Genomic DNA, 24,975 nt, shown 5'->3' on the forward strand with positions numbered 1-24,975 from the left:
GAATTATGGATTGAGTGCAGAACTGAAAGCAGCATTTGGCTATTATTTGGAGGTGCGGGTGTTGGACCCGGTTATAGTCCCAACAGGTTTATTTGGAAGCAATAGCATTTGGAGCATTGCTTGTGGAGTATAAGATTGTAAGACAGAATTTATAGCCATTGTGGCTCTGTCAGGTCCTTGCAAGTGTATCACAGCGAACACTAGTGTCCAGTCGTAATTATACTCACTGCAGAATTCCCAGATACTGACCTACTCTTATAGTCACAATCTTATAAAACTGATTCAAATATTTAGATGACACTTGGGGGATTTGGACTTTTGAAGAAACTGAATTAGAAGAATTCACTTGTGTCCTCAATAATTATTACCTGTCCATTAAACTTAAAGCCACACCACGTATGGAATACTAATTTCCTTGGCATCATTGTATTTCAGTTGGCACAAGGGAAATAAGCTTAAATCAAAATTTTATTTAAAAAACATGCATTTCTACACACAGTAAATCTTTATGTTGCTGAGGATGCAATTAATTTATCATATGTGCAGAAAGTTAGCAGTTTTTTAATTACATATTGGATTGTAGTACTTTGAGAAAGCAGCTCACCACTACCTACTCAAGTACAACTAGAAATAGACAATAAATGTTGGCCTAGCCAACTCTCATGAATGAATAAAGAAAAATGAAATAAGACAGAGGGCATGCAAAAAGATTCCTCAGCAAATTGTGTTCATTTTTTTAAGAGAATTAATTAAGCTACCTTTGGCAAATTGAGTTAACGCCAAGATTGGTTTGCTTACAACATCTTGCACAATGACCCAATAAAGAAACAAAATGAAGAATCATTTTGAAAAGTTAAAAACTGAGTCAGTTTACTGAGTCAATATAACATAACATCAATTTTTAAAAGTGGCGTGATCCTAAAGTGTTCATTAGCCATCAGCAGATCAGATTTAGAATGCAAACCAAACCATTTAAAAAAAAATATTCTTTCCACCTTTCTTTGGTTTTTTTTCTTCCTCTCCTCACCACCTCACACATGCCATGTGTTGCCCTACATTCTCTTCCTCCCTTGTTTTCTCATTTTCCCAGTACTGCATGTCAAATGATTTGTGGAAGTTAAATGCAGGTAGTCCCTGGATTGCAAATGGTTCCATTCTTGAGTCTGTCCACAGATCGATTAGTGTGTAAGTAGGAACACTATGCAGGACAATATAATATACCCATTTGTAAGTACAGGAAATGTTCATATGTTGGATTTTTGAAATTAAACCCTTGTATGGGATCACATAAGTTTTGGATGTAGATTTGCTTGCTGAGCTGGAAGGTTCATTTCCAGACGTTTCGTTAGGAGAAAGTGAGGACTGCAGATGCTGGAGATCAGAGCTTAAAAATGTGTTGCTTGAAAAGCACAGCAGGTCAGGCAGCATCAAAGGAACAGGAGAATCGACGGTTTGGGCATAAGCCCTTCATCAGGATTTCCTGAAAAAGGGCTTATGCCCAAAACGTCGATTCTCCTGTTCCTTTGATGCTGCCTGACCTGCTGCGTTTTTCCAGCAGACGTTTCGTTACCCTACTAGGTAACATCTTCAGTGGTAAAAAACAATGACTGCAGATGCTGGAAACCAGATTTTGGATTAGTGGTGCTGGAAGAGCACAGCAGTTCAGGCAGCATCCGAGGAGCAGCAAAATCGATGTTTCGGGCAAAAACCCTTCATCAGGAATAAAGGCAGAGAGCCTGAAGCGTGGAGAGATAAGCAAGAGGAGGGTGGGGTGGGGAGAAAGTAGCATGGAGTACAATAGTGAGTGGGGAAGGGGATGAAGGTGATAGGTCAGGGAGGAGGGTGCAGTGGATAGGTGGAAAAGAAGATAGGCAGGTAGGACAAGTCATGGGGACAGTGCTGAGCTGGAAGTTTGGAACTAGGGTGAGGTGGGGGAAAGGGAAATGAGGAAACTGTTGAAGTCCTGGGGTTGAAGTGTTCCGAGGTGGAAGATGAGGCGTTCTTCCTCCAGGTGTCTGGTGGTGAGGGAGCGGCGGTGAAAGAGGCCCAGGACCTCCATGTCCTCGGCAGAGTGGGAGGGGGAGTTGAAATGTTGGGCCACGGGGCGGTGTGGTTGATTAGTGCGGGTGTCCCGGAGATGTTCCCTAAAGCGCTCTGCTAGGAGGCATCCCAGTCTCCCCAATGTAGAGGAGACCGCATCGGGAGGAACGGATGCAATAAATGATATTAGTGGATGGGAAGGTAAAACTTTGATAGATGTGGAAGGCTCCTTTAGGGCCTTGGATGGAGGTGAGGGAGGAGGTGTGGGCGCAGGTTTTGCAGTTCCTGTGGTGGCAGGGGAAGGTGCCAGGATGGGAGGGTGGGTTGTAGGGGGGTGTGGACCTGACCAGGTAGTCACGGAGGGAACGGTCGAAGCATTGCTGAAAATTCCTGCTTTCTATTTATATGTTTGGGTTTCTTTGGGTTGATGATGTCATTTCCTGTGGTGATGTTATTTCCTATGGTAAAGTCACTTCCTATTCCTTTTTTCTCAGGGGGTGGTATATGGGGTCTAACTCGATATGTTTGTTGATAGAGTTCCGGTTAGAATGCCATGCTTCTAGGAATTCTTGTGCGTGTCTTTGTTTGGCTTGTCCTAGGATGGATGTGTTGTCCCAGTCGAAGTCATGTCCTACCTTATCTGTATGTGAGGATACTATTGAGAGAGGGACATGTCTTTTTGTGGCTAGTTGGTGTTCATGTATCCTGTCGGGGAGAGTGGCTAGGGTTTCTGGACATGTTTTGTCTGCTTGTTTGGGTTTGTTGCTGAGAAATTGGCGGACTGTGTTCATTGGGTGCCCATTTTTTAATACGCAGTATAGGTGATTTTCCTCTGCTCTGCATAGTTTCTCTGTGCTACAGTGTGAGTTGGCTCGTTGAAATAATGTTCTGATGCAGCTTCGTTTGTGGGTGTTGGAATGATTGCTTTTTGTAGTTCAATATTTGGTCTGTATGTATTGTTTTCCTGCAGACGCTGGTTTGAAGTTCCCCATTGGCTGTTTGCTCTACTATGACATCTAGGAATGGCAGTTTGTTGTTGCTTTCCTCCTCTTTGGTGAATTTTATGCCAGTAAGGATATTATTGATGGTCTTGAAGGTTTCCTCTAACTCATTTTGTTTAGTGATGACAAAGATGTCATCCACGTAGCAGACCCAAAGTTTGGGTTGGATGGTTGGCAGAGCTGTTTGTTCAAGTCTCTGCATTACTGCCTCTGCTAAGAACCCTGATATCAGAGATCCCATGGGTGTTCTGTTGGTTTGTCTGTAGGTTTTGTTGTTGAAGGTGAAGTGTCTGATAAGGCATAGGTCCACTAGCTTGATTGGTCTGCAATTTAGAGCTAGCCTCAGTAATGATGACAGTGAAACCATAATTGATGGTTGTAAAAGTTTATTTGGTTCACTCATGTCCTTTACCTTTCCTTACCATCCTTGCTTTACCTGACCCATATGCAGCTCCAGCTCCAAAGTAATTTGGTTGACTCTTAAACTTTTTCTGAAATTGCATAATTAATCACTCATTTGAAGGGCAGTTAGTGGTGAGTAATAAAATTTGGCTCCCAGCAATGTCGACATTATCATGAAAGAAATGTTGAAAACTACAAAACTATGAAGAAGGCACTGGAACATTAGATAGCTGGGAAATGTATCTTTTTAAAATGTTCTTGGGTTTGCAAATTCGTAAGAAAACTTTCCACACTCATAGTTTTTTTGGTTTATTTAAATATACATAATTCTGATAGTTACAACATTTAATGTATAACTTCAAATTTTTGTGTCATTACTGTTTTTGAAGCTTATTCAAAATTTTTCAAACTTCTGTGGCAAATCTATTTGATATTTATTTAGTTAATATTTGTTTGTTACCTTTTCATCTCATTTACGAAAAATGCCATTCTCAATTATTCTTCAATGTTGCTTGCTACTGAAAATCTTATTATTACTCCATGTTGCATCTAGTGTTTTAAACAATCCAGCACAATAAAATTTGAAGTGGTTAGGATGTGAGAAATCCCTCAGCTTCTGTTCGCTACAACCACTGTGCATGACATATCTGATTTGGAGTCTTGATGTGTACTGTCCATAACGACTAGTCGACTGATAGTCTTACCTATGTGGTTGCATTTTCTACTGGCGTGGTGCTGTCCCAGTTGGGTGTTACTGCTTCAGTAGTAACTGATACTGAATGCTCAGGTTTTAAACATGCAGAAAATAAAGATACCTGGTGTAAATTAATTTAACAGTGGATGTATTTCAGTCAGTAGTTGTGATTAAAAATTGGCAAATAAAGAGGTCTCGAGGAAAGTGAGGACTGCAGATGCTGGAGGTCAGAGTCGAGAGTGTGGTGCTGGAAGAGCACAGCAGGTCAGGCAGCAGCCGGGGAGCAGGAGAATTGACATTTTGGATATAAGCCCTTCATCAGGAATCATTGGACCTTCATCAGCTTATCCCAAAGCGTCAACTCTCCTGCTCCTCGGATGCTGCCTGACCTGTGCTTTTCCAGCACCATACTGTCGACTCTGATCTCCAGCATCTGCCGTCCTCACTTTCTCCAAGTATCTTGGGATGTTTTACAAGTAAAAGGCAGTTTACAAATATACGTTGTTGAAATTCCTCTGAAAACAAAAAATCTGTAATGTTCAATATTTCTGGCATTAAGAATGAGAAGTGAATGTATTATCGATTAATCGTTTGCATCGGTATTTAAGGGGAAAACTTGTAATTCAGTTAATTTGGGGGCAAGTCTGATTTATAATTACTGCTAATCTGCAATATGGAAATAAAATACATTGTAACTATTCACTTTAATGAATTTAGCCAAATGAAAGTATTTAGCTAATGTTAAAGCAGATGCATATTTGATGAAATACTGTAGCGTTGTAGGCTCAGTTATTCAGTTGCTTTAGTTTCAAATTCCCTGGCTCAGCCAGCTGATTCCCATGGGAACACCTCAGCAGCTGCCCCAGAGGCTGCAGCTATCTATTTCTTCAAATTTGTCTCATTGTTGGTCTATTTCTTTCTTCTTATAGAATACCACGGTGCAGAAAGGGACTATTTAACCCACCAAGTCTGCCCAGCTCTTGTAATAAGCAATCGTATTAATCCCTCTCCCTGGGTCTTTCTTATATATTTTTGCAATTTTTATTCTTATTTAAGTACTTAGTAAATTCTTCTTTCTTAATTATTATTGAATCTGTTTCCAGAGTTCTACATTTCAGCTCTATTCAGATCCCATTCCTTATATCCTGTATAAATACGCTAACCTTTAATGTTCTCACCTGCTATTGCTCCAAACTGGAAATGTTTTCCCCCGATTTCCACTCTCCCTTCACCTGCATATTGTTTATCTCCAACTATTGCAATTCTTCCTTGTCTTTTGTCTTCATTTCTTTGGTAAGGCTATCAACTAATGTCCTCTAATAACTCATATTGACTTGCACGGTGACCATTGTTACACTTCCTTCCACCTTGGTTTCTGTAAGAGTTCTATTCAGTTTAGCCAATGCCTTATCTCTATTCTGCCAATACCAGAACCTTTTATACCAATTGCTTTGATATGTCTTTCCTTTTCTTCTGTGGACTTTCAACCATGGCTAACAAAGTTGCAGGCACTCCAATCCCAGATACTGTCACTCTTGCCCCTTTTCAACCTTCTGTAACCACAATTGGATTCCTCTTGTCCTCACCACTAACCCCTCAAAGTCCTGTATTCAACGGACTATCCTCTGCCATTTCCACAGCCAAGATGTCATCACTGAGCATGTCTATTTTTTTTCCTTAGCAATTTGGCATTCCAAGTAACCCCTCATCTCTTTTTGTAATTTAGCCCCTCTCGTGCCATTGCAGACATTTCCTTTTTGTTTTTTTTCCCACCAAACTCAATTAAATATCTAATATTTTTCCTTGGTCTGGTGAAATTTATTAATCTGAAATATTAACACTTACTTTCTTTCACCATAGAGGGTGCCAGACTTCAGAGCATTTCCAGGCTGATCTTTTGAACTCAGTCTTCATAAATACCAGGATCATGTATACCTTGTTAACTATTTTAATGAGTTGTCTTGTTATCTTTAAAAGTGTAATTTTTTTTTCTTTTACTTCACAGTTCTACAAACATGTGGTTCAGAGCGTGGAAAAGTTTATTCAAAGGGTAAGAGTTTACGATTGTATAAAACTCAATATTGAATTGGATGTTTGTATATTTATGCATTAGTATCTCCTTTTACAATTGGAACACCTTTGGTTCTATAATATTTCCATTTTTTGAGGTAACTTTGAGTGTTGAACTGTTAACGTTTTTGTGGGGTTTTTTTGGCCATTGATTGGTCTTCTAATATTTCTTTTTAATATAATCTATTGATATTACAAGTCTTTCATTGTGTTGGGTCATTTTCACATTTCTGATCTTTATTACTTCAAATTGCTGAGCATGCTTTATTTTGGACATCATACCGTTTATTATAATCTTCCCGTCTTCCATGCTAACTGCATCAGCATGATGGAGCTGGAGTAGTCTGCATAAAAGTTTTGAGGTTGAAACAAATTCCATTTGTTTTGGAGCAGTCTTACTCCAGAAAAACTGACCTTTGTATGCTGTGATGGGTGTGTGTATACACAGTGGTTGTATTACATTACTTGAGATGTTCACATTTAAATCAGGCAGTTGTCAAAACGTTATAGCCATTTCCTATATATAAAATGCCCAGTTATAGTGGACTAGGTACACTATTTGCTTAACAATAGGTGTTTAGTTACAAGTTAAAATTTTGATTTAAAAAATGCTGCTTTGATAAGTGCTACAAAATGCTGAAGCGGTTACCTGTGATTACTTAACATTTGAATTTATTCTATTATTTTAGTTCAGTTTATTTCCTACCAGATCTTTATTGGATTAAGAAGGCAGCTCATCACCAACTTCTCTAGGGCAACTAGGGATGGGCAATAAATGCTGGACAAGCCAGCAACTCCACATCCCATGTTCATTTCTGACTTTGAATTTTCATCAAATGGTTCATTTGTCCTTCAGCTTCATTCCCAGTATGGTGCTTATCACTAGATTTCTATTTTCGTACTCATGTTAATTCCTTATATGTGGTCCAAATGTTTATGCTTTTAAACTTTACAGATGATTGGATCTCAGCTGCACAACAGGTGGATAAGAACTCTTGCACCTTAGATAAGAACACTGAGTAGTCACACTCTAGACTTAAACATTTTCTGATCCCATGGCTAAGGATGATGTACAGACGAAAGTGAGGGCTGCAGATGCTGGGGATTAGAGTGGAGAGTGTAGTGCTGGAAAAGCACAGCAGGTTAGGCAGCATCCGAGAAGCAGGAAAATCGACGTTTCGGGCAAAAGACCTTCATCAGGAATAAGGCTGGGAGCCTCGGGTGGAGAGTCAAATAGGAGGTTAATGGGCTTGGGGGGAAGGTAGCTGAGAGTTCAAAAGGTGGATGGAGGTGGGGGTGATGGTGATGGGCCGGAGGGGAGGGTGGAGCGGATAGGTGGGAAGGAAGATGGGCAGGTCATGAGGGCAGTGCTGAGCTGGAAGGTTGAAACTGGGGATAAGGTGGGACAAGGTGGAATGAGGAAACTGGTGAAATCCACATTGATGCCATGGGATTGGAGTGTCCCGAGGTGGGAGATGAGGTGTTCTTTCTCCAGGTGTCGGGTGGTAAGGAAGTGCCAATGGACGAGGCCCAGGACCTGCATGTCCTCGGCAGAGTGGGAAGGGGAGTTGAAGTATTTGACCACGGGGCGGTGGGGTTGGTTGGTGAGGGTGTCCCGGAGATATTCTCTGGAGCGCTCTGCGAGTAGGTGTCCTGTCTCCCCAATATAGAGGAGACCGCATCAGGAGCAATGGATACTGTAAATGATGTGTGGACAGGGCAGGTGAAACTTTGATGGATATGGAATGCTCCTTTGAGGCCTTGGATGGGGGTGGAGCGGGGAGGTGTGGGTGCAGGTTTTGCAATTCCTGTGGTAGCAGGGGAAGGTTCCCAGAGGGGAAGGTGGGTTGTTGGGGAACGTGGACTTGATGAGGTAGTCGCAGAGGGAACGATCTTTACAGAAAGCGGATGGCGTGGAGAGGGAACTATATCTCTGGTCTTGGGGTCCATTTGTAGTGGCAGAAAAGGTGGAGGATGATGCAATATATATGGAAGTTGGTTGGGTGGAAGGTGAGAACCAGGGGGTTCTGCCCTTGTTGCAGTTGGAGGGGTGGGATTCAAGGGTGGAGGTGCAGGAAGTGGATGAGATGTGCTGGAGGGCATCATCAACCACCTGGGAGGGGAAATTGCGGTCTTTTAAAAAAGGAGGCGATCTGGTGTGTTCTGTGGTGGAACTGGACCTTCTGGGAACAGATGCGGCGGAGGATTTGGGAATAAGGGATGGTGTTTTTACAGGAAGCAGGGTAGGAGAAGGTGTAGTTCAGGTAGCTGTGGGAGTTATTGGGTTTGTAGAAAATGTCATTGTTGAGTCGGTCATCGTTGATGGAGATAGAGAGGTCCAGGAAGGGGATGGAGGTGTCGGAGATGGTCCAGGTGAGTTTAAGGTCGGGGTGGAATATGTTGGTGATTTATAGAGTTCGTGGGTGAGTAATCCAATCTCCAGTGCAGTGAATAACCAGGTTAACTTGTTCTTGAATCCAGCATGTACACTATTCATCACTGTGTGCTAGAGCTATTATCTGCTAAAAGAATAATAATATTTCTTCCTCCTTTTAGATAGGATACAAGTGTTTAAACTGATCTTCCCCTACCTATTAATCTGGAATAAAATTTCAATGGACTTATTATCCAATGCTTTAATTATGTTATAATCCTTTATCAGGGAAGCTTTAAGGCTTGCTGCTGTGAAATTAATAGAGCAAGGTCATTTACCCCACTTAAGTAGCTGAATTTACTTAATGTAGGAATCCTTTAAGCAGTTCTCCTTTGGACCTTTTGCGAAACTACTACATTATCTGCCCTGTGGGTGACTAAATATTGGGCACAGTGTTTCAGGTGCAGTCTCATCTGCAACCTGTTTAATAACAAATCATCCATTTTTGTGTATTGAATGGTTCTGTTGATATATCCCAAAACTTTATGTAGACACAGAGATATGTGCAAAATATTCATTGTCAACCTATCATATAAAATTAAGTCTGAAGTCATAAGAGAGGTATGTTCCCTAACCAACTCTCCACACCACTTCTCAGTAATGGTACAGTAAATAGTATGAGACACTATATCTGTGTTGTGTATGTGTGTGTGTATGTGTAAAATTTGCAGTGATTTCACAAAGTGGATGTGATTGCCTGTTGACAGTTTTTTAATGAGGATCATTTGCGCCTACTTCTATTATAGTAATGCACTTTGCCATTTTTTTCTGCTCACTCATTGACTTACTATTGAATTCTGTTGACCAGCTATTAGTACCAAGCCATTTATAATGAAACGTTTGCTCTGCTGGTTTCTTAATTTTGGGTCCTCATTCTACCTATATTGTGGTACCAATGTGTATCATATCCTCCAACTTGTACCCTACCTTGTTAGAATGTTCTGCAGCTACTTAGTGACGCCTCTGTTATTTCTTGATGTTTATGTATACTGTCGAATAATTGTGGGATGCTTTTGCACAAGTACCACCTTCACACCTGATGTAGTACAAAACTTTCCAAGCTTTTATTTTTACCCCATTATCAGAATTCATTAGAATAAGCAGAATTATTTAACAGCCCTCTCATTCTCTGTTTAAAAAAAAGACATGCTGTTGGGGCTTTTTGGCTAGCAGTCATCACGGCAGACGCAAGAATGCCAGAATTCAAAGGGAGCAACAGTTTATACTGTATGAGAAAAGAGTGCTGACTGGTTGGCAAATCACCTCTGATGAAGGCATTGTCATGGAAAATGTACCTGGAAGTTAGAATTAATTTTAAAAATCTCTCTGTGACACTCTTGATTGCTTTTAAAGACACTACGTAGTGTTCTCTTTCGCACATTCATGTGATATAGGTATTGAGTAGAATTCATTCTCCTTCGGGGGATGTGAATCTCTGCTGTGTACTGCTGCAGTTCATGTCATGTAGGATGTGGGTCCAATGGCTGTTTTTGACCTAAACAATGTTAAATGCCCTGTGTGTTTTTGTAATTGCACTTGTGCAAATAAGTGGAATGTCATCCATCATATTACCCTCTGGTGCCTTGTAGGGGTGGTTGAAAGTCTGGGAAGTCTGGAGATCTGTCGGTCATCACAGAGTACCAGCCTTTGACCTACCTTTGCAGCTGCACTATTTATGTGGTTGATCTGAAATGCTCTGGAAAATGATGCTTGGAAATCCTGTGTCATTAAATATTGTGCAGAGATTTTGGAAATAGTTGTTTTTCAGGTATTGTTGTGTTAGATGTGTTACTTCTACATACCAGGCACAATTGCTTTGGTTACAAATATTTCTGAACAATGTGGAATTGTTAGCAAACATATCAGAAGACATCCTAATTTCTGAGATTTTGTTGGAAGGGGGGTCATTAATGGAGCAATGGAAGATGGTTGGGCCTTGAACATTACTGTGATAAACCCCTGCCGTCATTACCTGATGCTCAAATGATTGGCCTTCAATGCAGACAACCATCTTCTTTTGTATTAAGTATGTATGACTTTCACCAGTGAAGAGTTTTTCAGATTCCTGTTAACTTCAATTTTATTAGGGTTCTTTGATATCATATTTGGTCAAATGCAATCATGATATCAAGGGCAGTCACTCTCACCTGAACACTGGGATTTGATACTTTTTGTTCGTATTTTGCTTGAGGCTGAAATGAAGCTTTGTGATCCAGTGAAACCCTCCAAATATAGCAATTTGATGTAAATGAGTACCTTATTGGCCATTTCAGAGAGCACTTACGCATCACCCTATTGCTGTAGGTATATGATTGCATATAGATTTCAACAGACTTGATCAGTTGAATTCCTTCCATAAAGAATATGTCATACCTGCTTCACACAACTTCAGGTCAGGTAGCATCTGAGGAGCAGGAGAATCAATGTTTCAGGCATAAGCCCTTCATCAGGAAAGGCCGATGAAGGGCTTATGCCCAAAACGCCGATTCTCAAGTTCCTTGGATGCTACCTGACCTGCTGTGCTTTTCCAGCACCACACTCTTGACTCTGATCCCCAGCATCGGCAGTCCTCACTTCCTTCTTCTATAACATCTTGTAAGGTCTTGCGCAACAATACTGATGCTAGCTTTTTGTTCCAGGTTTTATTGATTAAACTAACAAATTCTCCACCTATTATGGTGAGGTTTGCCCTGGTCTGTGTGGATTTGCATTATATCAACATAATTACTGTCAGTTTTGTCATTGCGATTGATGATAATTTGATAGAGAGCGTAAACTTCAAGCTACATATAATGAAGAATAGCAATTAAATGCTTTTTTTTAAATTTGAGGTATGCTCCACTTCCAAAATGTAGTCTACTTTGACGGTACCGTATTTGATCAGAAAGGATACTATATTTATGTCATCATTGCACGTGTTATATTTTCTCAGAGTGAGGAATACACCAAAGAAACTATGATCTTTTATGAAAATATACAGAAATTATGTTATGAAGATCTGATCATTAATAACTCTTGAACAATAACATTATTTGAATTTTTTGCCTAAAACTAATTACTGAAGGTGTTGGAATAAAACTTATTCTAATGATATTAGACTTTGCAGTAGCTATATGCTCAAGCAGTTTGCTTAAGTAAGATTCATCTTTTTAATGCGGTTTTAAAACATCTTTTTAAGATTGATATAAAGAATGTCTACTTGGCATATATTCAAGGTATCTTGACCGCTGACTTACAATCTAGAGTGTGGTGCTAGAAAAGCACAGCAGGTCAGGCAGCATCCGAGGACCTGCTGTGATTTTCCAACATCATACTCTCAACTCTGATCTCCAGCATATGTCAGTCCTCGCTGACTTAGCATGACAAAATATCAGAAATTCTCAGCCATTGATACTGTAGATGTTACTATGTATAAGTTGACTTCTGAAACCTTGAAAAACACTCCCAAAAACTGGTTAATTCTATACCGAGTGTAGAAGTGAAGTACTGGCACGGGTGTCTGTTATTTTAAAGAATCAATGTCAGTCATCCAGTTAAAAATCTCACAATACCAGGTTATAGTCCAACAGGTTTATTTGGAAGCACTAGCTTTCAGTGCGCTGCTCCTTCATCAGGTAGCTGGGGTCATCCAGTGCAGCAATAGGCATGTCTTAAACTCTGAGGCATTTTCAAAACATTTTCACCTCTTTCTGAAGTCCCCAGTATTTCAGATAGCAGTCTTCAGCCAATTCAGTTCTCTAGGATATCACAAAACAGCAGAGACATTGAATGCTGCAAAGGCTATAGTGTTTGACAATGTTCTGACAATAGTAATGCAAATTTGAACTCTGGAAGAGGCTTCTCTCCTAGTCAAGCTGTTCTAATTCGATTACAACACTGGCATCAACCCGACAATGTGGAAAGTTACGCAGATATGTTCAGTCCTCAAAACTTTAACCCAGGCAATTATTGACTTATTAGTCTACTCTTGATAGTCAACAAATTAATGAAAGGGGTTATCAGTAGTGCTTCCAAACTACATCTCCGAAGTAACCTGCTCCCTGATGTTCACTTTAGGTTGCCTTAGGACCACTCAGGGCCTAACCTCGTTACAACTTGGTCTAAACCTGTATAAAAGAACTGAACTCCATAGGTGAGGTGAGAATGAATGTTTTAAGTTGTATTTGCCCTAATAATGGCACTAAGAAGTCCTAATGAAACTGTAGCTAATCGGAATTGGGAGGAGGGCATAGGTGAGTTTAAAGGAGCTGACTCTTAACTGGTTGGTGTTATATAAAGCACATAAGTTGTTGAAGGTCAGTTATGTCAGTCCCAGGGTATCACTGCAGTATTTTCTCCATGTAATGACCTAGACAACTTCACCAACAAGGAGGTTGAGCAATTCATCAACTTCACCAACAGATTCCACCCTGACCTTAAATTTACCTGGACCATCTCTGACAGCTCCCTCCCTTTCCTGAACCCCTCCATCTCCATTAATGATGACCGACTTGACACCGACATTTTTTACAAACCCACCAACTCCCACAGCTACCTGAATTACACCTCTTCCCACCCTACCTCCTGCAAAAATGCCATCCCGTATTCCCAATTCCTCCGCCTCCGCTGTATCTGTTCCCAGGAGGACCAGTTTCACCACAGAACACACCGGATGGCTTCCTTCTTTAGACCGCAGTTTCCCTTCCCACGTGGTATAAGATGCCCTCCAACGCATCTCGTCCACATCCCGCATCTCTGCCCTCAGAGCCCACCCCTCCAACCGTAACAAGGACAGAATGCCCCTGGTGCTCACCTTCCACCCTACCGACCTTTGCATAAACCAAATCATCCGCCAACATTTCCGCCACCTCCAAAAAGACCCCACCACCAGGGATATATTTCCCTCCCCACCCCTTTCTGCCTTCCGCGAAGACTGTTCCCTCCGTGACTACCTGGTCAGGTCCATGCCCCCCTACGACCCATCCTCCCGTCCTGGCACCTTCCCCTGCCACCGCAGGAATTGCAAAACCTGCGCCCACACCTCCTCCCTCGCCTCCAACCAAGGCCCTAAAGGAGCCTTCCACATCCATCAAAGTTTTACCTGCACATCCACTAATATCATTTATTGTATCCGTTGCTCCCGATGCAACGGATGCCTCCTAGCAGAGCGCTTTAGGGAACATCTCTGGGACACCTGCACCAATCAACCACACCGCCGCGTGGCCCAACATTTCAACTCCCCCTCCCACTCTGCCAAGGACATGGAGGTCCTGGGCCTCCTTCACCACTGCTCCCTCATCACCCAACGCTTGGAAGAAGAACGCCTCATCTTCCGTCTTGGAACACTTCAACCCCAAGGCATCAATGTGGACTTCACCAGTTTCCTTATTTCCCCTTCCCCCACCTCACCCCAGTTCCAAAATTCCAGCTCAGCACTGTCCCCATGACTTGTCTTACCTGCCTATCTTCTTTTCCACCTATTCACTGTTCACTCCTCCCTGACCTATCACCTTCATCCCCTTCCCCACTCACCTATTGTACTCTATGCTACTTTCTCCCCACCCCCACCCTCCTATGATTTATCCCTCTACCCTTCAGGCACTCTGCCTGTATTCCTAATGAAGGGTTTTTGCCCGAAACATCGATTTTACTGCTCCTCGGATGCTGTCTGAACTGCTGCGCTTTTCCAGCACCACTAATCCAGAATAGACTTAACCAACTTCAGGCCACAAAAGATCAGAAATATGGATCTTTACTGAGGATGCACAATGATTAGCACCATTCACAAAGACTTAAATTGAAGCCAAAACTGGACAGTGTCCATGGTTGGGGATGATTTGTGACAGAAATGTAATTTTCACAAAAGTATCAAGCAATGACCATCTCTTACAACAGAGAATTCAACTACCTACTGTCTACTTTCAATGCTATAACCATTACTAAATCCCACACTATCAACATTCTATTTGTTAACATTGACAAGAAATAGAACTGGACCAGCCACGTACTGTAAATAGTGTGACTACAAGAGCAGGTCACAATCTGGGAATTCTGTGGTGTGTAGAACATAGAACAATACAGCACAGAAAAGGCCCTTCGGCCCTCGATGTTGCGCAGACCTGTGAACTATTCTCAGCTCGTCCCCGTACACTACCCCAAAATCATTTATGTGCTTATCTAAGGATTGTTTAAATCTCCCTAATGTGGCTGAGTTGACTACATTAGCAGGTAGGGCATTCCACATCCTTACCACTCTCTGTGTAAAGAACATGCCTCTGACATCTGTCTTAAATCTATCACCCCTCAATTTGTAGTTATGCCCCTCGTACACGCTGACATCATCCTATGAAAAAGACTTTCACTGTCTACCCTATCTAATCCTCTGATCATCTTGTATGTCTCTATCAAATCCTCTCTAAGCTGCCTTCTTGCCAATGAGAACAGTTCAAGTCTCTCAACCTTTCCTCATAAGACCTTCCCTCCAGACCAGGTAACATCTTGGTAAATCTCCTCTGCACCTTTTCCAATGCTTCCACATCCTTCCCAAAATATGGGGACCAGAACTGTACACAATATTCCAAGTGTGGCCGCACCAACATTTGGTATATCTCACCTGCTGACTTCGTAATGCCTGTTTACCATCTGCAAGATATGAGAGGAGTATACTGAGCTACTCCATACATAACTATCTGTATGAGTACAGCTCCAACAACACTTGAGAAGCTTGACGCCATACAGGACAAAACAGCAGCTAAATCATCAAACAATCCAGCATATTCAATATTCACTTCCTCTATACAAAAGCAGTTTGTGCTTTCCATAAAATTCTCTAGCAACTCACCAACATTCCTCAACAGCAACTGCTGACTTCTACCACTTAATGGGACATGGGCAACAAACATAGGCCACCATCTATAAAGTCCCGTGCAAATCAAATACCATCATGACTTGGAACAATATTGTTTTTTCTGTTGTTGATATAAACCCTGGAATTCCCTTCCTTAACAGCACTGTGGATGTAACTACACCACGTAGACTGTAAAATTTCAAGTCCGAAGCCCACTGTCACTTTCACAGGGCAGCAAATACTGACAGATCTAGCCACATCCATGTGAAAAACATTAAGAAGAAGCCTGTATCGCCTGCTTGATCCCTTGCCCTTAGTTATAGTGTGCTAGTAGTAAAATATGCATATACATGGTTAAGAAAACTGAGACTGACTACTAATATAAACTTCGTGTGTTTTGGCTGCAAATGAGGGTGGACTTTTGCCTTGCCTCATATCTTTTGATATCATTTGCTAACAAAAAAAATTCTAAATACCACAGAGTTTACACCTAGTTTGTGTAATCTCTCCTTACAAGAGAGATTAAATTCAGGTGAATCTGCACAGTACTGTCACCAAAATCAGTATATCCTCCTCAACGTGTGTTGTCCAGAATTGCTGATAGTCGTTTAGGTGTGGTTTGTAAGGCATAGCATTCCATTAATCTTTCTATTGTTTGAACCTGTTTGTTATTTTAATAATTTATGCATCTCCTAGACTTTTTCGATCCGGATTGTTTCTCGCTTTAGTATGCCTACCCTTAAAACCAGTTCTTGCAATTTTGCCCTTCAGTTAATCTACATCTGCAGCTTTATGTTTTTTGAATTGCTCCAGTCATGTGGTGTGGGTTCACCTATAGTCATATTAGGGATTCCAGTATTTTCATCCTGCGCTGGTGCAGGGATGACAATTGTAATTTCACGTTCAGATGGTATATGGCTTAGAGGGAACCTGCAGGAGGTGGCGTTCACATTGCCGTTATCTGTTTAAATGCTGGAGGTTAGAAGCTTAGATGATGTTGTCAAAAACATGTTGAAGTTGTTGTTCTGTTTGCCGTGCTGATGGATTTTATTGGAAACGTTTCATCTCCCTCCTAAGTGACATCTTCAGTGCTGTATAACTTCTGGATGAAGTGCTGTCGTTGTGATCTGCCCTGAACTTATATGGATCTGTCTGTTGTGGTGGATCGTTCTAATTCCTGTTTTGTACTGTAGTGATCTGTAGATAGGGTCTATTTAGCATGTTTGTTTATGGAACCATGGATGAATACCGAGCCTTCAGAAATTCCTGAGCTTATCTTTGTTTAGCCTGTCCCAGTAATGTAATGCTATTCCAGTTGAATTAGTGTTCTTCATTGTCAGTGAATTGATATGAGAGAGGACTGGTTGTGTCATTTTGTTTGCAAGCTCTTGCTCATGTTTCCAGCTTGTTTGTTCTATGTAATGTTTCTCGCAGTTGCTGCAAGGTATTTTATATATCACATTTGTCTTGCATGTTGTGGGTATGGGGTCTTTTCTCCTGGATAGTAGTGTGGCTGTTGGTTTGTATGCTGTCAGTATTCCCAGAGGACGTAGAAGTCTTGTTAGTTCTGAGACATTTGTATTGTAGGGCAGGGTGGTCAGTGTGTTGGGGGAACAGTGTCTTTTTGTGCTGTTTGTATGCCAGGCATCGACAAATGAAGCTGATAGGGTACCCATTATTGGTAAAGACTTTGTATAGGTGTTCCTCTTCTTTTTTGCAGAGTTCCGTGTTATTGCAGTATGTTATGGCTTGTTTAAACAGGGTCTTGACATAGCTCTGTTTGTGGATGCTGCATTGGTTACTGTTGTAACTGAGGACCTGGTCTGTATGTGTAGCCTTTCTGCACACCCTGGTAAGGAATTCACCATGGTTCATTCATTCAACCAGTATGCCTAAGAACGCAAGTTGATTGTTGTTCTCTTCTTCTCTGGTGAACTTGCTATTGATAGAGTTGGTGTCTGCTTTTCAACTTGGGCCATTTAATGATAACAAAGGTATTGTCCACGTATCTGATCCATAGTTTGGGCTGGATCTGGGAGAGGGCTATGTTTCCTACTCATTGCATTACCTCTTCAGCAATGAACCCAGACATGGGTGAGCCCTTGGGTGTCCCATTGATTTGTTTGTGTACCTGATTGTTAAAAACAAAGTGTATGGTCAGGCATAGGTCCAGTAGTTTCAGAATATTATCTTTGCTGATAGTTTTGTTGTCTGTTTGTTTAGAAGTGTTGCCAGTGTTTCCATTGCTAGTTTTGTATTGATAGAAAAGGCTGAACCATAAACATTCTGGGCAGATCATAGTGACAACATACTGATGATAGACTACTAACAACTTCAACAACCTGAGCTACAGATCTTCACTAAAACCTTAAATACTTGGTGAGTTGCTACAATGCATCTTGTAGATGGTGCACACTACTTAGCTATGTGTGATGGTGGATGGGTACAGTCAAGTGAGCTGCGTTGTTCGAGATGTTGTGGTACTTCTTGGGTATTGCTGGAACTGCATTCATTCTGACAAATGTCAGGTGAATTGGCCACGCTAAATTGCCCGTAGTGTTAGGTAAGGGGTAAATGTATGGGTGGGTTGTGCTTCGGCGGGTCGGTGTGGACTTGTTGGGCCGAAGGACCTGTTTCCACACTGTAATCTAATCTTAAAAAAAAATGGAGCATATTCCATTACATTTCTGATTTGTATTTTGTAGCTGGTGGAAGAGATTTTGGGAACTGAAGAAGTGTGTTACTTGCCACAATGCTCTCAGCCTCTGACCTGATCTTATCACTAAATATTTATTTTTTTTAATCCCTGATTGAAACTTTTACTGTCGTCTTTTGATGCTGTTGGTAACTGTCCCAATTGTATAATCTGTGCTTTTGGATTTTTGCATTTTCGTATGCATTTATTTTAGTTTTACACTACACCATACCTCCTTAATGACCTGTCCCATTTTAGTTCTGAGGCATATTGTTTCAGACACTTGTTCTGGGTGTAGTTTTTAAAATTCCATGCCTTTTCTCACATGTGCTACTTTGGAAAAAAAAGGCAAAATGCCTCAATAAAACCTATGGCATGTAGCAAGGAGATTGCCACACCATTGTTGGCTTGCACTTAAATCAACCTGCCCATTAAATAATTTTCTCTGTTGGTGTAGCTCTGTGTGTGTGTGGGTGTGTGTGTGTGTGTTTGTGTGACACCATAAGTAATAGGAACAGGAATAGGCATATCGGCCCCTTGAGCCTGTTCCATCATTTAGTTGGATCATGGCTGACCTTCACGCCTTGCATTTTTCCCTGAACCCTTTATTCTCCAGATCAAAACCTGCCTATCTCGCCTTAAACGGATCAAAACCTGCCTATCTCGACTTTCAGCTCAGTCTTGATTTGCCCCCACTTTAAACATGCATGTGATTAAATATAAATGTGTGCAAGCTTACTGCACTTGCATTTGTGTGGCTTGTGTTTGTGTATCTTAAGTCCTTGGCACAGTGTTCTATGCATTCTTATCTGTAATGTGTCTATTATTTCAATGTACTTTGAAGTATCTGTGTTGTTTTAGAATAACAATCTAAAAATGATGGTACAAGCCCTTTGCATGATAAGAGTTAAGAATGCTTTTCTTTTGTTTTAATGAATATAAGATACTATTTAATATATTAAGAAGGTTTATCATGGTTACTTGATTGCCTGTGATTACATAACTGTCTCTTTGTGAAGCAGCATAAAATGTACAGTCATTAAAAATTTTGTGAATTTGTTTGCCCATCACTACATCAATCCTATTTCTAAATTAACAACAACTCGCACCAGCATAATAGGAAATGGATAAAATCAGCAAACAAGAATGAAACCTGGCTATTGTGAGGTCAGATGATAGATGCAAATCAGTTTTACAAGAAGGGACAAACAGAAGTGATGGGTCAAGATACCACAGAGGAGAGATTTGAGGAGTGGCTGGTAGTAATGTGGTTACGTCGTTGAGTTCTTTTAAGCATACCCTTTGGGTGGTGTAAAGTTCAAAAAAAGGGCTCTTTCATGAATGCAAATAAGCCTATTGATTGTAGAATTATGAAGAACAAGAAATGAACACAGTAACAAGAATTGCAGACAAAATCCAAGAAAAGTTGTGAGAAAGGATCAAGCAAAATACTAAGAATTGTAGCAAAAGAAATTCCCACCCCACCCCACCATTTCCCAATCTCCGACCTCTTCCCTCCCCCCTCCCCCCGACCTCTTCCCTCCCCCTCCCCCCTCCCCGCGACCTCTTCCCTCCCCTTCCCCCCCTTCCCGCGACCTCTTCCCTCCCCCCTCGCCCCGACCTCTTCCCTCCCCCCTCGCCCCGACCTCTTCCCTCCCCCCTCCACCCGACCTCTTCCCTCCCCCCTCCACCCGACCTCTTCCCTCCACCCGACCTCTTCCCTCCCCCCTCCACCCGACCTCTTCCCTCCCCCCTCCACCCGACCTCTTCCCTCCCCCCTCCACCCGACCTCTTCCCTCCCCCCTCCACCCGACCTCTTCCCTCCCCCCTCCACCCGACCTCTTCCCTCCCCCCTCCACCCGACCTCTTCCCTCCCCCCTCCACCCGACCTCTTCCCTCCCCCCTCCACCCGACCTCTTCCCTCCCCCCTCCACCCGACCTCTTCCCTCCCCCCTCCACCCGACCTCTTCCCTCCCCCCTCCACCCGACCTCTTCCCTCCCCCCTCCACCCGACCTCTTCCCTCCACCCGACCTCTTAACGTCCTCCTGCTGCTTCCTCCTTTCCCTACTATGTCTTCCCTCCCATGTCTCCCAACACCCCTCTCCCCTCTCTGTCCACCCCCCCCATACATTTCTGTTTTCTGTTTTTCCAAATATTGAGTATCTTGGTGGTTAAGTCCATAGAACATATAACAGTACAGGCCCTTCTACCCTCGCTGTTGTTCTGGTCTTTTATCCTACTCTAAGATCAGACTATGCCTTTTATTTTAACATCTTCCATGTGCTTATCAAAGAGTCACTTAAATGTCCCTAATAATGTATCTGGCTACTATGACTGCCAGCAGTGCATTTCACGCACCCACCACTCTGTGTAAAGAACTATCTCTGACATCTCCCCTAAACCTTCCTTCAATTACCTTAAAATTATGCCCCCTCATGATAGACATTTCCACCATTGGGAAAACGACTCTGACTATCCACTCTATCTATGCCTGTCAACATCTTGTATACCTCTATCAAGTCACCTCTCATCCTTCTTCACTCCAATGAGAAAAACCCTAGCTCCCTCAACCTTTCTTCATAAGACATTCCCTCCAATCCAGGCAGCATCCTGGTAAATCTCCTCTGCACCCTCTCTAAAACTTCTACATCTTTCCTATAATGAGGCAACCAGAACTAAATACAGTATTATAAGTGTGGCCTAACCTGGGCACTGTAGAGCTGCAGCATAACCTCACGGCTCTTAAACTCAATCTCTGTATCTTGTTGCAAATGATTTGCTCATTCAGCTGAAAGGACTTATTTTAATATTTTGCTTTTAGACCATAAGACATAGGAGCAGAAATTAGGCTATTTGGCCCATCAAGTCTGCTCTGCCATTCAATCATGCTTGATTCATTTCTCAACCCCATTTTCCTACTTTCTCCCTGTAACTTTTGATCCCCTTGGCAATCAAGAAACTATCTATCTCTTTTTTAAATATACTCAGTGAGCTGGCCTCCACAACCTTCTGTGACAATGAGTTCCATAGATTCACCACTCTCTGGCTAAAGACATTTCTCCTTATTTCCATTCTAAAAGGTCTTCCCTTTACTCTAAGCTGTGCCCTCAGGTTCTTGTCTCTCCTGCAAGTGGAAACATTTTCCCAACATCGACTCTGTCCGGGCAGTTCAGTATTTCAATCAGATCCCTCCACCATTTTAAACTTGAGTGAGTGTAGTCCCAGAGTCCTCAAACATTCCTCGTATGTTACGTCTTTCATTCCTGGGATCATTGTTGTGAACCTCCTCAGGACCCATTCCAGGGCTAATACATCCTTCCTGAGGTGTGGGGCTCAAAATTGCTCTCAGTACTCTAAATATGGTCCAACCAGAGCCTCATAAAGCTCCAGATGTACATCCATGCTTTTATATTCTAGTCCCCTTGAGATGAATGACAACATTGTACTTACTTTCCTAATTACTAGCTCAACTTACAAGTTTACCTTGAGAAACCTGGACGAGAACTCCTTTGCACTTCAGATTTTTGAATTTCCTCCCCATTTAGAAAATCGTCCTTGCCTCTATTCTTCCTACCAAAGTGCATGACCTCACACATTCCATGTTGTATTCCATCTGCCACTTCTTTTCCCACTCTCCTAACCTGTCTTAATCTTCCTGCAGTCTCCCTGCCGCATCAATACTACCTGCCTCTCCACCCATCTTTATATCGTCTGCAAACCTAGCCAGAATGCCCTCAGTTCCTTCATCCGGATCATTAATGTATAAAGTGAAAAGTTGTAGTCCCAACACTGACCCTTGTGGAACAGCATTAGTCACCTGCTTCAATCCCGAGTTTAGGACCCTTTTTTCCCCACTCTCTGCCTTCTTCCAGATAGCCAGTCTTTTATCCATGCTAGTATGTTGCCTGTAATATCATGGGCCCTTGTCTTTATTCAGCAGACTCTGTGCAGCATTTTTTCAAAGGCCTTCTGAAAGTCCAGATAAACAACAACATTCCCTGATTTCAGTGAAATATTCTCTATTCCTTCCCATCTCATTCTAATTGTCTTTGTCACAAAATTACCAATCTGCTCGAAAGTTTTGACTTCTCTTTATTTAATAACCTGTTCGTAACTTGAATCATCAATCAGACGCTGACTCATTTTGAAATTTATTGCCCCATCAATGCTCAGGCTGTTTTCAGTCCTAACATCATATTTGATCTTAAAATTAGGTTCTAACACACATTTACATCATCACTAAGACTGCCTTTTTGCATCCATAATGTCATTCAAATCTGTCTGTCCTTCAGTTTATCTTTGCTGAAATTTTCGTTTATGCCTTTATGGCTTCTAAGCTTGACTATTTCATGCATTCCTGGTTGGCGTCCCACATTCCACCCTCCATAGACCTGAAGTCATCCAAAACTTTGCGGTTCTGAATTTTTTCTTACACTAAGTCCTATTCACTTATCATCATGGTGCTCACTTACCTAATATAACAATGCCTCAATTGAAAATTTCTCGTCCTTGTAATCAAACTCCTCTATAGTCTCCCCTCTCCCTATCTGTTAAATCTCGTCGAACCCCACAACTGTCTAAAATATATGCTGTCATCTAATTCACATCTTTCGACCATCCCTTATTATTATTGCTGCACCTAAGATGGCCACACTGACAACGCCTAAGCCCTAAACTGCAGAGTTCGCTCTGTAAATCTCATTGTTTCTAAACATGTTTCCTCCTCCTAGAGCTCAGTAAAATCTACTATTTTGGCCAAGCTTTTGACTATCTTCTCCCAATATTTTGCTTCACAATGCTCCTGTGAAGAATTTAAAATGTGAAGGTTTTATCAGATAAATATGTGATTATTGAATTGCTTGGACTTTGAACTTAATTGACAGCAAGCAATAACCAAAAAAAAACCCATCCAATCACCCTTCCCCTCCCAAAATAAGTCTTTAGGGCACCAATATGGAATGTCACAACTAAATGGAATTAGTTTATAATCATGATAGGTTAAAAAAAATTATTATCTTTTTCTATTGAATAAAGATGTATTAGAATTAGGATTCCTACAGCCCAACAAGTTCACACTGACCCTCTGAAGTGTAACCCACCCAGACCCATTCCCATATAACTCTACATTTCACCCTGACTAATGCACACATCCCTGAACACTATGAGCAATTTAGCATGGCCAGTTCACCTAACCTGCATACCTTTGAGTTGTGGGAGTGTGTTAGAAATAGTTGTAAAAATGCCCTTTTTGAAGTCTCCAGCCTCAAAGTCTTTAGACTATAGTACTGCCTGTCACATAATTTAGAGTTCTAGATATTTTAGTAATTCATAACAAGTTCTGAGTATCTCATTATTGCATCGCCTATCCAGTTCCAATAAATATTGTAGAGAACAGAAACTCTGACGTTGTTAGGATGAAATTATTTATCAAAACAGTATAAGAGAACTTTTTCTTACGAAATGTTTGTGAAACCTGTACAATGTCCTAGCTCATTAACATGGTGAACACACAATGGGCAAATACAGTTACAGAAAAAATGGAGATCTGGTATCTTATGGTTTAGGTCTTATTTATGGATCTCCCATAGTGCACCACATGGGAAGATTGGAGACCTGAGATTATTTGGTGAGAGACCAATGAATCATTGGACCAGGGCCTGCAGATTAAACTTGGTTTCAAAGTCATAAAATCCATTTTAAAATTTTGGAAAAGAGTACAATTGCAGACACACTTGGTGCAGACGTATGATTATGAATGTACCATTATGGACTTTAAATTGTTACAGAATTACATCTTTTTGTTCTGTTTATATGAATGATAGTAATTTTGATTCTGAACTTAGCCAGTGGTAACTTGTGAAAGGTTTGTAAACTTTGATATTTGGAATCATATTGATGAATTTGCAACGTTCTTCAGGGTACCATTGCAACTTTATTTAAGAAAGGAAATAAATGTTAAAAAACACACATTTCTTGTGCTTTGCTCAGTAACAAATGAGTTCCTCTCTACCAGTGATCTGTATGCATTTATATAATACTGGTACAGACTTACTCAGCTGGAGGTGATAAAGCAAATAGGTATATCATTGAGAAAGCAATCAAGAAATTTGCTTTCTCTCTGGACAGATCCTTTTTAATGTTGACGTGCATTTTGTCCCTTTGCAGCCATATATTTTGCAACAAATTGAGCAGAACCACTATACATTGTATCAGGTTGAAGAAATCTGAATTAGAAAAGTATAGCATCTTTATCTGTTTCAATGTTTGACTTATGGCTCAAAATATAGGTCTCACTCTTTTAATTTCATTGTCACAGGCAGAAATATGTTAAGCGTCACATTATTCAGTCACAAATATACAAAGTAGTTGTAACTATCTGTTAAAATAATGATCAGGAAAAATCTTGTAAGTGACTAGTTTGGAAAGTTCAGTTTTGACCAACATCATCGCTTGTATCACTGACTGGATTGGTAAGTATGGCCCCATAAATAACTTAGTTGTATTTATGAAAAAAATCTTAAAATATTTTGGGCGCCACGGTGGCACAGTGGTTAGCACTGCTGGCTCACAGCACCAGAAACCCGGGTTCAATTTCCGCCTCAGGCAACTGTCTGTGTGGTGTTTGCACATTCTCCCCGTGTCTGCGTGGGTTTCCTCTGGGTGCTCCAGTTTCCTCCCACAGTCCAAAAATGTGCAGGTTAGGTGAATTGGCTGTGCTAAATTGCCCATAATGTTGGGTGAGGGGGTAAGTGTAGGGGAATGGGTTTGGATGGGTTGCTCTTTGGAGGGTCGGTGTGGACTTATTGGGCCGA

General features: G+C 41.4%; 1 protein-coding gene across 6 annotated transcripts in view; it reads left to right on the plus strand.

Moving 5' to 3' along the window:
- The window catches only part of scaf8 (SR-related CTD-associated factor 8), a 285,626-nt gene that overhangs the window by 46,567 nt on the left and 214,084 nt on the right, over nucleotides 1-24,975 (plus strand). For all 6 annotated transcript variants that reach the window (XR_015758468.1, XR_015758469.1, XM_087991451.1 and 3 more), the window contains exon 3: nucleotides 6,143-6,187. Coding sequence is in view for 4 of the 6 variants with exons in the window: in XM_087991451.1 (XP_087847577.1) it covers nucleotides 6,143-6,187 (45 nt within the window). In the remaining 2 variants the exon portion in view is untranslated. The remainder of the gene's footprint in view (nucleotides 1-6,142; nucleotides 6,188-24,975) is intronic.

The sequence above is a fragment of the Chiloscyllium plagiosum genome, unplaced genomic scaffold, assembly GCF_037043375.1.
Source record: "Chiloscyllium plagiosum isolate Xiang-an unplaced genomic scaffold, Cpla_swu_hap1 HiC_scaffold_10, whole genome shotgun sequence".
NCBI lineage: Eukaryota > Metazoa > Chordata > Chondrichthyes > Orectolobiformes > Hemiscylliidae > Chiloscyllium > Chiloscyllium plagiosum.